The sequence below is a fragment of the Mastacembelus armatus genome, chromosome 18 (genome assembly GCF_900324485.2).
Source record: "Mastacembelus armatus chromosome 18, fMasArm1.2, whole genome shotgun sequence".
Classification (NCBI taxonomy): Eukaryota; Metazoa; Chordata; class Actinopteri; order Synbranchiformes; family Mastacembelidae; genus Mastacembelus; species Mastacembelus armatus.
The window spans coordinates 3657234-3669713 of NC_046650.1; the positions used below are offsets into that span (position 1 = coordinate 3657234).

The following is a 12480-nucleotide window of genomic DNA, read 5'->3' on the forward strand; positions in this document are numbered from 1 at the left end:
CACACACACGCACACACACACACAGTTGCGCAGGCTGAGTGTAGACCCCAGTGATAATGTCTTAAGGAACTGCAAGACATTGCAACATGTTTTCCACCAGCTGCTACAGTAAAACACTGAAGCTGTGAACTTGACTATGTAATTGCATGACTCCAGCCACATGATGAGTGGAACAGAGTGACCAGGTGTGGTCCTGGTTGGTAATTAAAAGAAAAAAAAAAACTGTGAAAGTGAATATGAGCTTTGAATGTAATATTGGGCAGGGAAAGCAGAGGGGTCAACGAGGCAATTAGAGCCTGCGTAAATGCATTTCTAAATGCCTGCTGTCCCTTAATCACCATTTAAAGTTATCATTAGAGGTGGTTTAAAATGACCTTTAAGCCTAACATATGAAAGCAATAAAACATAGGGGAAGCACAGGCTAAAAAGAGATGCCGTTGGGCGTCTGAGTGATTTTCTGGACTCTGCACACACTGTTTCCTCTCAGTGACCTCTCTGTACTACACGCAGTGAAAAATATACATGGCATTAAAAAAAGAATTCACTGCACAAATTGGATAGCATAGTCATGGCATTTCTCAGTTCTCATAAGCTTCTTTTTCACCATCATTTCAATTATACTCATGTCCCACTGACTGAATATAGTTTAGGGTACTTTCCCTTTATCCTATTTCTTCACCCCCTGCACCTCCCCCACCCCAAAAAACCCAGTCTCCCCCAGGTGGTATCTTACTATGTGCAGCTCCAGGTAATCTCCAAGTCCCTTGGCACTCTCCACCCTGACCAGAACAGCCTCCTTCAGCTGCGTGCTGAAGCCCACTGCCAGCCGGTCTGCCCGTGTGCTCGGCCGGTCATTGGGTGGCCAGGTATATGTGATGAGGGCTCCGCCTCGCCCGAAGATGTAAGTTGTCCCAGCTGCAAAACAGGGAGAAGATGGGCTCAATCATCATAATAATACTTTTAGGTTTACATTAAAATAACACTCTGGGAATAAACATGTTTGGTGTCTTCTCAAACAGAAATGCAGGACATTTAGAACAAATATGACTTTTTCAAATAGTATTTAAGGGAAAAGTTGGAAAATCTCTCTCCTATATGTCCTCTTTGAAAACAATCTTTTTCAATAAAACAGATGTCTTATTGGCAGTGTACATTACCATCATGACGTCATGCTTAGCATTAGAACTAGCAAAAACACTATTACTGGCTGTCAAACTCCTTTGAAATGTCAATGTGTTGAGCCACTGTAGTTTCAGCTGCCCTCAGTTGCGTTGCATGCAAACTAGGGCGAACTGACAAACTTTGTGTTGGCTATGCTGTCAGTATAACCACCACCTCTCAACGTCAACAAAAGAAATTCCTCAGATCTGCCTGTCAAGGGAACTTTGCCTCAACAGTATTTTGAGTTCCAGCCTGAAAAATCTCTGTGCCTCATACACTGAGCACCATGTTTGAACTGTAACAGAGGAGTTAAGACTTGGCTTGGCTCCAATACGCTTGGCGGTGAATGAGAAATGACGGGCGTTGGCTGTGATTAGCATAGAGTAATGAAACCACGGTGAACTTCTCTCAACCCTGTGGGCTCTCTGTCTTCCCTGGAATATCAACACAAATGCATATCAACACTGGCTGCAAGTCTACATACTAATGCATATGTACAGTAGCTTTATGAAGCTGCACATAGAGTTGCCTGTGTACACAACAACCGCAAATAACATACCCTCTATTATGCACACAGGCAATCATATTTTCTAAAAACACATACTACTCTTCTGCAGACAGAGAAAGAGAGACATGCACACAGAGACCGATGAAATATCAGGAACATGAACTGCATGTTTCTTTTCACTTGTGTGTTTCACGAGTTAAACTGCCAGGCTCTCCTGCTCTACTGACAACTAACTCAACATCAAGATAGGCTTTTTTCATATTTGGATTTGACTGACGTGTTTCCTCAGTAGGCATCTTCATTTTGTACATGTTGTTGCTTTCTGAAAACCCATGTGGCACCATGCTGATAGCCCTATCAGCAACAGACTCTTTTTTTTCCCTAAAGGAATAATAACTTTTATTTTTACTCCATATTTTTCTCCCTTGTCATGTGAACCCCTGGTTAGGTCTGTGTTTACTTCATTTTTCCCAGCTAAAACTAAACAATAAATAATTGCCAGGTGTTACAAAGTTGTTGTCAGTCTTCTTTCACAGTTAATGAACTAAACGTTTTAATTCCAGCACTATATGCACAATCATGCATGGGCACAGTAATGCACAGCATAGGTTTTTACAGAACCTATGCTTAAACTTGACAGCACACACACAGACACAGACACACACACACACACACACACACACACGCACACACACACAGACACACACACACGTCCTTGTTTTTTATGCCCTACAAATCTCTCTCTAGGTGTGCTCCAGTTACACAGGATGGAAAGCAGAGGCTGTAATGACTACAGGGCCAACAGGCCATCAAACCACATCGGACCACACACACACTCTTAGTCATACACAGGAAAAGACAGACTTACAAAGAATGGAGACATGTGGTCTCTTGCCTGCACACATACACACACATTCACTCAGCTTCCTGACACTTTCATTATCTAACAATCCGCTGGTAGCCATCTGAAATCAGCTGACACGCACAGGTCTCCTCCCCCTCTTGCTTCCTCTCCCCCCTGCTTTCTGGCTCTCACCAGCTCTACCCCTCCTCTCCTCCTTTCCTCCCAGCAGAGCTAAGCCCTCTGCTCAGCTCTTGTTGTTTTCTTGAGGCTGTATTATTTTAGCACTGACTAATTATCGCAGCATGGCAAAGAGGGCTATAAAGAGGCTGTGTACCAGATGAGCAGGAGGAAAAAAAGAAAGGATGAAGAAAGACAACTGGGTAGACAGAGGATGGGAAATATGAAGGATGGTAGAGGGGATAAGCAAGTTGACATTTTTTCTTTCTTTCCTGTATTTATTAACAGTGCAGTGCCAGACCTTTGCAGAAGCTGGGGGAGAGACAGCTGTGGAGGAAGAGGAGAAAAGTTTTCTAAAATGGCTGACAGACTGAGGGAGGGGAGCCATGTTGTGATAGATGACAGTGGAGCCATGTTGGGAAAAACTGTTCCTGAGCGCATTTTAATGTATGTGTTGAAGAAAGAAAAAAAAAGTATCACACAACAACATATAGTTAACATAGTTAACACTATCACCATATTGTGTCACAAAATAGTGCTAACTCAAAGAGCTTCACTTCAAATTGTAATAGAGAGTGTGCATTTTTATCTTTGCAAATCTAGCCTACAAAATATAAGACATGATAGCAGTGCATGCAGTGCAATCTTTGGTTATAGTCCATAGTAGCATATTCAATAGGATGTTTTAATCCACTTTAAAATCACAGCAAAAAAAAAAAAAAACCAAAACATTCCCCTCCAGCCCACACAAAATCTAATACTAACTGATATATCACTGTCGCTTCATATCTTACCCGACGTCTTCCAGTGGACTAATTTTTATCAAATAACACCCCTCTCATGCAAAGCATCTATCATATGCTTTTTCTTCCTCAGACAGATTCCTGTATGCCTGATGTTACTGTCACAGTCACTCTTTTATCTCTTATCACTTTTTACTTTGTTGCTATGCACACTTACTTTACTGGTATAAATGTCACAAACAAGTGCTGAAGTTTAGGGAAAAAAAAACATCAAACACTAACTTCAGAACTGAGCAGTACTTTTAGAGTTTCTCTCATTCCTACCTACATCCATGCAGTGAGTTGGTGTTGACTTTGCCTGCTTTGATTTGTCCAGCAGATAAAGGCCACCTGCTGCTTTGCGCACTTGCATGCATATGTGTATGTGTTTGTGTGTGTGTGTGCACTCTTCTCTCCTCTAAATGAAGAGGCAACAGAGGTGCAGAGTCTCTAATGAGTAGTCTGACAGGGTGCATCCATGTGTCACTGTTTCACCCAGCAAACACCTGCTGCTCTGGCTGAGGAAAAATCAGGCAAATACCGCAATGCAACACCCGGTAATAGGACATGCGATGGAGCAAGAAACAGAGAAGGTGTTTATCAAAGCCCAAGGAGACAAGTCTGGAGGTCATTCTTCCCTGGCTGTCATAAAAAGCATGATTTACTTCAAATCAGAGATGATTTTAGTGATAAGAAAATCTACTATAACCAATATCTATGTTGATTTTCTCTAGCTGACTAAAGTGCAGTGGAACTACTATCTGCATAGAAGGAAATTTAAAGGTTTTGAACTGGAAAATGGTCAGCATTAATGTACTGCATGTATAATATAACAGTTAAGAGTATGGTTTATGCAAATAACATAAAAGCACCAGGATTGGCCTTTTTTATTTAGTAAATTTAAGACTGCCATCGCTAGAAAAATGAGAGCATCTACTTATTTATAATGATGCTTCCTGATATGTGACTTCCTATGTTCAAGTGAGGAATTACTGTCCTCTCTCAGAAGCAAAGGTGAGGTAGGCTACATTACTGTAGTGTCTTGTGTGTGTGTGCGTGTGTGTGTGTGTGTGTGTGTGTGAAAATGCAGGGCAAAACAAGGTAGACATAGAAATTTGTATTTGAGTTCTCTTAAACAGCAACTGTTTGCTTCTATTGAAAACGGAGAGTTAAAAGTAAATTAGTGCTGCCTTGGGAGTTGTTGGCAAATAAAAATCTGGTCGGGTATGGATTCCTCTGACCTTCAGTCCACTGTGGTCTAATCAAGCAATCTTCCTGCTCGCTTTCACTAGAATAACAATAATGATGGAAATGCTCTGTTGCAATCCTGTTTCACACCCCCACACATCCAAAAAAAAAAGAGGCTAAATATTTATTACTTTTGTCCAATTAGCACGGGTGCAATCGATCTGGCCAATCAATCCTACCTGCAGAGCTAGTGGTGGAGAGAGTGCAAAAAGATGAATCAAAATATTGCATGACACCCCTTGATTATTATTTCTATTCACATGGGCTGGCAAGTACTTTGAGTTGAAGAAGAACGAACAAAAAAATACAATTTTCCTTTGTCCTTAGATCCGGTGAAAAAATAATCAGAAAAGACTCATGAATCAAAGCAGTAATGAAAAACCTATTGATTTTGATTTTTCACGCCTTCCCCTCTTTTCCTCTCTCTTCTTTTCCACATCGGGCTAGGAGAAGAGTGTATTTAGGATTGAGTTTATCATTTGGGATGCTTTCTCTGCAAGGGGCCATTGATTTGGGATAGTGGATTCTAGGCCACTAGAATCTACTGTGAGGATAAACAGGTCATATTGGACAAAGCAGATGCCGCGATTTTTCATTAAGGCCTGTGGTCAACGTTGCAGTGTCAAATGCAACCCGCAAAGCCTCATGGCACTCTGAGAGTGTGACTGGCCAGTGATAAAATAAGAAATTCCACAAAGGAAAAAAAAAAAAAGCTGATGGTGGTGATGAAGGCTCAAGGCACACCAGCACTTCACAGTCACATAAATTTACACACACTTCTTATTTTAAACTCTGAGACAGGGTCTCAAACAATAACTCGATAACACAGAAATGGTTCCTCTAACCTTCATGTATTATTGCATCAGTGCAGACTGATTCTTTGAAGCAGTTAAGAAGAGAGACAGAGCTATTGATTCCTTTTAAACGAAACGTTTTTTTGGCTCCTTTCTTTGACTCACATGCTTCAGAGACACGAAGGGATGCAGAGACAGGGTGAAAAAAAGATATAGAGAGGAAGGGGCTGAGATGAGACATTTGCCAAAAGTTTCCAGACAGCTGTTGATCTTTGAAGTTGGCGACTTATATACACACACCCAGAACTTTTGCGTTGAGCACACACAGTTTGCTGACATTTTATGTTCTTTCCATGGCTTCACCTTACATGTGCAGGCACACACAAACACTCTGAGATGCCAAAACTTCCTTCTTCTAGTCTAACAACCTCGTCACATCTCCGCCCTTGCTCTGATAGCTATTTCTCTGTAGTGGTATATAGGAAAATGTAAAAATGGCACCCTGAAGATTGGCTGCATCCAGAGTGGAAATAGCAAGTCATCCCACTCTGATGTGGTTGGATAATATTCCTCTTCCATCTATGCTTTCTGAAAGATTGCTTCAGCTAAGGATGAGATGGAGCTGCCTGTTACATGAGGTAAGATGACACTTGATTACAGCAGTCTTCAAGGATACAACATTATTGTCACTATTGTTGACTAGGTACATGGGTTTGTATAGGATGCTGTCTTTCTAAAAACACTAAGGAATTCAGACAAGATGCTAATCAGATTTGGTCTGTACTGCTGTTGCTCTCAAACATCTGCTGTGTGTCATGCAAGTGAGAAAGATCAGACAGCAGCAGGGATGCATTTAAAAGCTAGTTAAGAGTATTACACTTGATGCAACTATACCTAAATAACATTCATTCGACACTGTTCTTTGATTTGGATTGATCTCAACAGACTGATGATCTGAAGAATTTCGCAGTACTAGCTAGGAGGCAGGGATGCTGCACCCCAGAAAGCTTGGACTACATTGGAAATGAGTAACTGTGCTGACCTCACACTTGAAAACTGTTTCTCATGTTGTACATACCCTTGATAATTTCACCAAATCTGGAGGTGAAACATGTGTCTTATATCTCCAAGATCTATCAGCCACTAACATGCCTTAATTTAACAGACACAGAGTCATAGGGAATATACTCCATATGCCATTCAAGCTTTGAAATGCATTGGGATCTAGCATTTAAGCAGATGCAGCTAGCTAAGTTGAGAGTGTTAATGAAAGAAATGGGTCCTGTGAGACTTAAGCATGGTAACAGTTAACAAAGCTATTCACATTTGATGCTAAAAAGCATTCTTGAACAGAGACAAATGCTATAATATGAACAAAGAGCTATATTTGCTGATAGAGACTTGGTTGACACGTCACACAAGCTGCTATGTCAAACACAAACTTACATGTTACAGTCGAGTTGGTAGCCAAGTTGAAAAGTGACCTTAGACTAGTGCAAGCACCCAAGAAAAGAAGAAAGCTAATAATTATACTTGGCTACAGTCCACATCCGGTCAGTTTAGTAAGCTAAGCATCGGGAGCCATTAAAGCCCAATATCTCACCATCTTACCACTGATGCACATAGCCCAATGGATTCACTCCAATGTATGACTAAATCAAGTTCTGTGTTCTGGGCCACTGTGTTTTACCCCTATGCCAGTGATGTGACTGTTTCATTTCAATCCATGTGACAGTTCATCTACCTTGGGCTCCAAAAACTGTGCCTCTTTAAATCCCTTCATTAACTCAACCAGATAATCTGACAGTCTTTCACTTTCAGCCTCTGCAAGTTTAACATACAGAGCTAAGTTAACCTTAGACTCCAGACTTTAATGTCTCAGAACTCTTGCACTGACTCTTTCATGTTATTAGGGAGGCTAAGAGGAGGGAATGATAGATTTCCTTTAAGCTGGTTAGTGCTTATTTGTTTCTAAGATTATAGTCATAATGGAAATAAAAGCTTAGCCCTGTCTTTCTATTGGAAATTATATACTACTGGCAAAATGAAACAGATTTCAATAACATGTTCTTACTCGCTTAAATGTACTTCTTAAAAATCACATCATGTTCTTTCTAGCTTTCAAGATCAAAGCATGAGGCCATGTAACTAAAAAGAAATGGTTTGTGTGGTTTGAATGGCTTGGTTTACTTAATATAAAAACTTAATTAAAGATAAATAGCATTTTCCTTAAGTTATTCATTTAAATGATGGTGCCGGTTGTGAGACATGTCAACAGCATGAACTGAATGAATCATCCCTCAGTTTGTTCAGAAATCACTTCTATCAGCTTGTCTGATGATTATTCCCCTCCCTAATTCTGCCAGTGGGGATTTGATATGCATCTGTACCTTTTACAGTTCAAGAGGATTCAAATGCGCTTTCCATTTTGTTTTTGACACCAATGATATGCTTGCAAGTTTTGTTCAAAACCTTTCAAAATTCTTGTTATGTCCCTGGAGGGGATGCTACTATCAGAGAGATTTTTGTACAAATACCATTTCTCAGCAAGTATTCAGATGCTACCCTTGTCTTATTCCAGATATATTTAAATAAAGTGCTACAGTGGCGAGTTAGACAGTAAGAAGAACAAAGGAAAGGGGGATGGCAGTTGTGCTTTTAGACAAATTTATACTGTGATAAGAAGAGACACATTTTTACAAAGGTTGTGAGGCAGGACAGCACATCTGACCTGCATATATGTCATCTAGAAAGCTTACTGATCAACCCAAAAGACACTCCTCTGTCTGATAGCCTGCTCAATAGTCTGGTGAGGTTTTGACAGTGATGCCCAACAACACTACTAAGATGCAAAGCCAACATGTTCTTGAAAACACTAAGAAAAGAGTTTTGGCTTCCTGGAAAATCTGAACAGCATCATGAGGCGTCAGTTGAGTTTCATCCAGAGCCCAAATGTGTAGGATTGATTTAAAGGCTTTGGGGACAGCAATATGCCACATCTAGTCCACCAGAAACATAATGCAAGTGGAAGAGACACTCTCCTACAGAGTTACTGTATCAAATGTTTCTTTTACAAGCTAATACAGGTATTTTTAGTGGACTTTTCTCAATGACTGGTGTTTTGTAATAAATTAGCTACATACACAACTGCCTGCGATAATTGTTTAGCCAGAACAACAAACACTGGATAGCACAGCACATCAGTATATCCTTAATTTGCTTGGATGTTTCTGATGTCATGTTTATGTTTTTTCACACATATACAGTATAAGGGGAACTGACATTTTAATACTTGCTACCTGAAACCGCATGCTCACACACTGCAACTCAAAAACACATGCATAAAAACACAAACACGGTGAACAGCAACATTTCCTCTAATAACAAGCCAATCAAATGGCAGCCACAGACAGAAGTGTGAATATTGGTGTGGCCTGGAACTCTCTTATCCCCCGCAAGATTCTTAGCATCCAAAATATACAGTAGCGAAAGTAGATAAATCACCATGTTAGCAAGACTTTGTCTGGTGTTTATGTACAAATGCAGCAGTGAACAGATGCTGTGGCGTGTGCAAAAGGAAAAACAAACAAAAAAAAGAAAGAAATGGGGCAGCCACTGGGAAAAAAACATGAGGAAATGGAGAAGAATACAGAAGCGTGAATAGTTATACACATTTTGCACAAGGGCTGTCAAAGTCTGACATGGTGCTGCATAAAGGAATAATAACAGACCTGCTCAGAATAACATCCTTATTCCCTGCACAGAGTCATGAAACTGTGATGTTCTGAAAAGGTCACACTGTTTTGTTCCTCCTACATCTATGGGAACACAGGTGAGGGCTTTTGTGTGTGTTGAGAACTTCCAAATGTACAAGCAAGTGTGTGCATTTCTTGATAATGATTAATAACCATGGGCCCTATTAGTGTTAACATCATCGTGCTTGCGGTGGAATGGCCTTCACAGTACATAAACATGGGCTAAAGCTGGTAATAGCCACTCCATCCCTGAAGTGGTGACCTTCTAATTATACAATTACAGAAGCTAATAAGTTTTTACATTAATTGTCGTCATGTGCCATTTATCGCACAAGAATTAAATTGATACAAAAAAGGGGGTTTGATTTGTTTGTTCATTTCAAAATAATGTCATGTAAAAGGACACAAAGTGAAATGTTTTTCCTCATAAACTCATCAGATATCAATTTGTATCAAAAACAGAGAAAACCTGCTTTTTAATGCTTTTTATAAAACATAATCACCAATCAATATGCTAAATAACACTTCATAGCCTATAACATGCCAGAAAATACTGTGAAATACCCAACACTATTTGCTACTTGATTCAACATTGTTTACCACTGTAAAATACCCAGCTCAATGGAAAACTTGTCAAACTACTGTTAAACTACCAGAGCTTCACATCATCTGCTTGCTACATGGATGTAATAGCCTCTCAGAAATGCAACTTGTCAGAAATAATGTGTGTGAGCCAACACCTTTCACAATCAGTTTGTCCAAGCCAACATCAACTTCCACTTTAGCAAATTAGAGCCTAACATGAAATAGACCCTTGCTTGACCGAAGGTAGGAGCAAGATTCTGAATGGTTCTTTAATAAAATGAGCTGAGTATGCCGTAGGGCTCGGATAAATTGGTATTGTGGTGCTTGAGGTGTAGGAGTTGTTGAAAGAAAAATGTGTACAGCTAAAGGAATAATGAGCTTCATCTTAGTTAAGGAGAAAATATGGTCCTAATAAATGTGGGTGGAAGGACAAACAGATGTTTGAGAGTGTGGGGAAATGATGGAGTTAGTGATTGAAGGCAACAAAAAGAGGCTGAGACTGAGTAAGAGGCACGAGGGGGATCAATGGGAAGCCACTTCCTAGGAGCCAGAGTGCAGATCCACTGTTTCATTCCCTAGGACTATATTCCTCAGACTCCAGGGTAACCAACATCAAAGGCAGAGGCGGATGAAGTGGGGAGATGAAAGAACGACATAGTCTGTAGTGAATGTGTGAGACGCATGCATTAAATGTTGTGTGCATGTGTGAAGAGCCTATTTTCACATGCACGTACAGTATGTTAAGCTGGCACAGGTCAGTCCATACAGGATTCTGGGATCCTGTGAAGCTTGGACTGTTCTGGTGTATTGTTGCACCAGAACATGAATGCTGCTGGTGGGGATTCAATGTTGCAAAAGTGTATATCCATTTCTGCCCACATAGAAGATTCATTATGTATTCACCCAGATATCCTGATTCTGCCTAAATTAAGAACAAAAGCTTTGGTGGTTATTGGTTAGTGAACTGAACAGCCAAATGCTAAATTCAAAGAATGGGTTACAAGCAGTATGAACAGTGTGTAAAAAAACCTGAGGTCTTAGAGGACCCTAGGTGGTCATCGTAAATGTCACTGGTGCCTCGGTTCAGCCAGAGTTGAAGTGCCTGAATAAAGCAGACAGTGGATTGTATTCTTTTCATCTTTCTTCTCTTGTCTCACTCAGCCTATGGGGACTCCAGGAAAGGGGCAACTATCTCAGCACGACTGTCCCGCAGCTGATATTTCACATGTGATGAGAGCTGGGTAGGCAGACAAGGCGAGAAGTGGGAGATTTTAAATAAATGACTGTCCGCACTCTGCTGAGAGCCCTTCAAAGGAAAACAAATCAAGGAGAACTGATAATGTGACGCGACAAAATCCTAACACAGGAGAGAAAGGGGTAACAAAGGAGATTTGCTGTGTCGTGTCTGGAACCACAACATTTAGCCAGAGGCGTATCACTTACTGCTTATCTCTTTCTCTAACTGCCTGCCTCTCTTTCTCTCATTCTCCTTCTTTATCTTTAACTCTCCTTTTGTCCCTCCATCCCCTCTCTTTCTCGGCAGGTTGGCAGTCAACCATAGCAGGCTGTGGTCATTACATAACAATCCATTTGTTGGCTGGCGGTGAGACACCGCTTGGCGGCCAATGCACAAGCAGCCCTTAACCAGGAAAAATAAGAATTCACAGATGCTTGTGGACACAAACAAATAAACACAGACTGGGAGATGATGGAAAAACACCAGACTTGCTGGTGGAGGCCTAAAACTCTTCTTCACTGGTGCTTCATGTAAGCTGTAGAGCCAGCTCGAGTCTTAAGCAATCTATTGGGTTTATTAATGTTCTGCTGAAGTCACTGACACTTAACCCAAAGCAGTTTAATTTGTGGTGTAGATAAACACAGTTACAAATGGGACCTGTGTATGCGTTTTCCTTAATGGGGACATAAAAACAGATTGATGCACACTGCACATGCCTTCATTTTAACTATGTGGGACACAATCGCAGTGGCAGTGTTCACTGTTTGGTGCTCGAATTAGAAGAAGGATGTTGTAGTGCCATTGATCTGCATACTGCACACCAACAATGCTGCACTTTTGATGATGTCCAGGTGTACTTTTTACAGAACCTGTTCTCCAATTTTAAAATTGCACAATTTAGATTTCAAAAGCATAACCAATATATTGATGGTGAGAAAAAAGAGCTGTGTTGTTGCAAATAACAAGTGGTGCTAAAGTCCTTCTTCATTCCTTTGACTACATTAACCCAAATGCATCTTTGCATATGTGTTCTTTGGAATTTTTCCCTCTTTTCAATATTTTTGACTTTTCACAACGCACTTGGGGCAGTCTAACCTTCAAACCACGACGTTCACATGTAATTTCTTCTGCTCGCAGCCTGGAGGGGCGTTTGAACCTAAGCAGTGTTGATGAATGCAAAGACACTGCATTTTCATGAGGGGAAGGAACAATGAGGAAAAACACAGACAAGCTTTTAGCTCCAGGCTATTTCAGAGCCTATTGAGAATGTTTGGACAATGTGTGGTAGCACTGGTGAGATTGGCTGTGACTGTTACAAAGCCATTTGCAGTTCTTAAATATCATGATGGTATAATTCTGCAAAAGAGGAATTACTTCAATGCTGAAAAA

At 40.6% G+C, this 12480-nt stretch overlaps 1 protein-coding gene across 1 annotated transcript in view; it reads right to left on the reverse strand.

The window, feature by feature from the left end:
* Positions 1–12480, reverse strand: part of nrxn2b (neurexin 2b) — a 368462-nt gene that overhangs the window by 97388 nt on the left and 258594 nt on the right. Inside the window, exon 13 of the mRNA XM_026328570.1 lies at positions 734–915. Within this exon, the coding sequence (XP_026184355.1) occupies positions 734–915 (182 nt within the window). The remainder of the gene's footprint in view (positions 1–733; positions 916–12480) is intronic.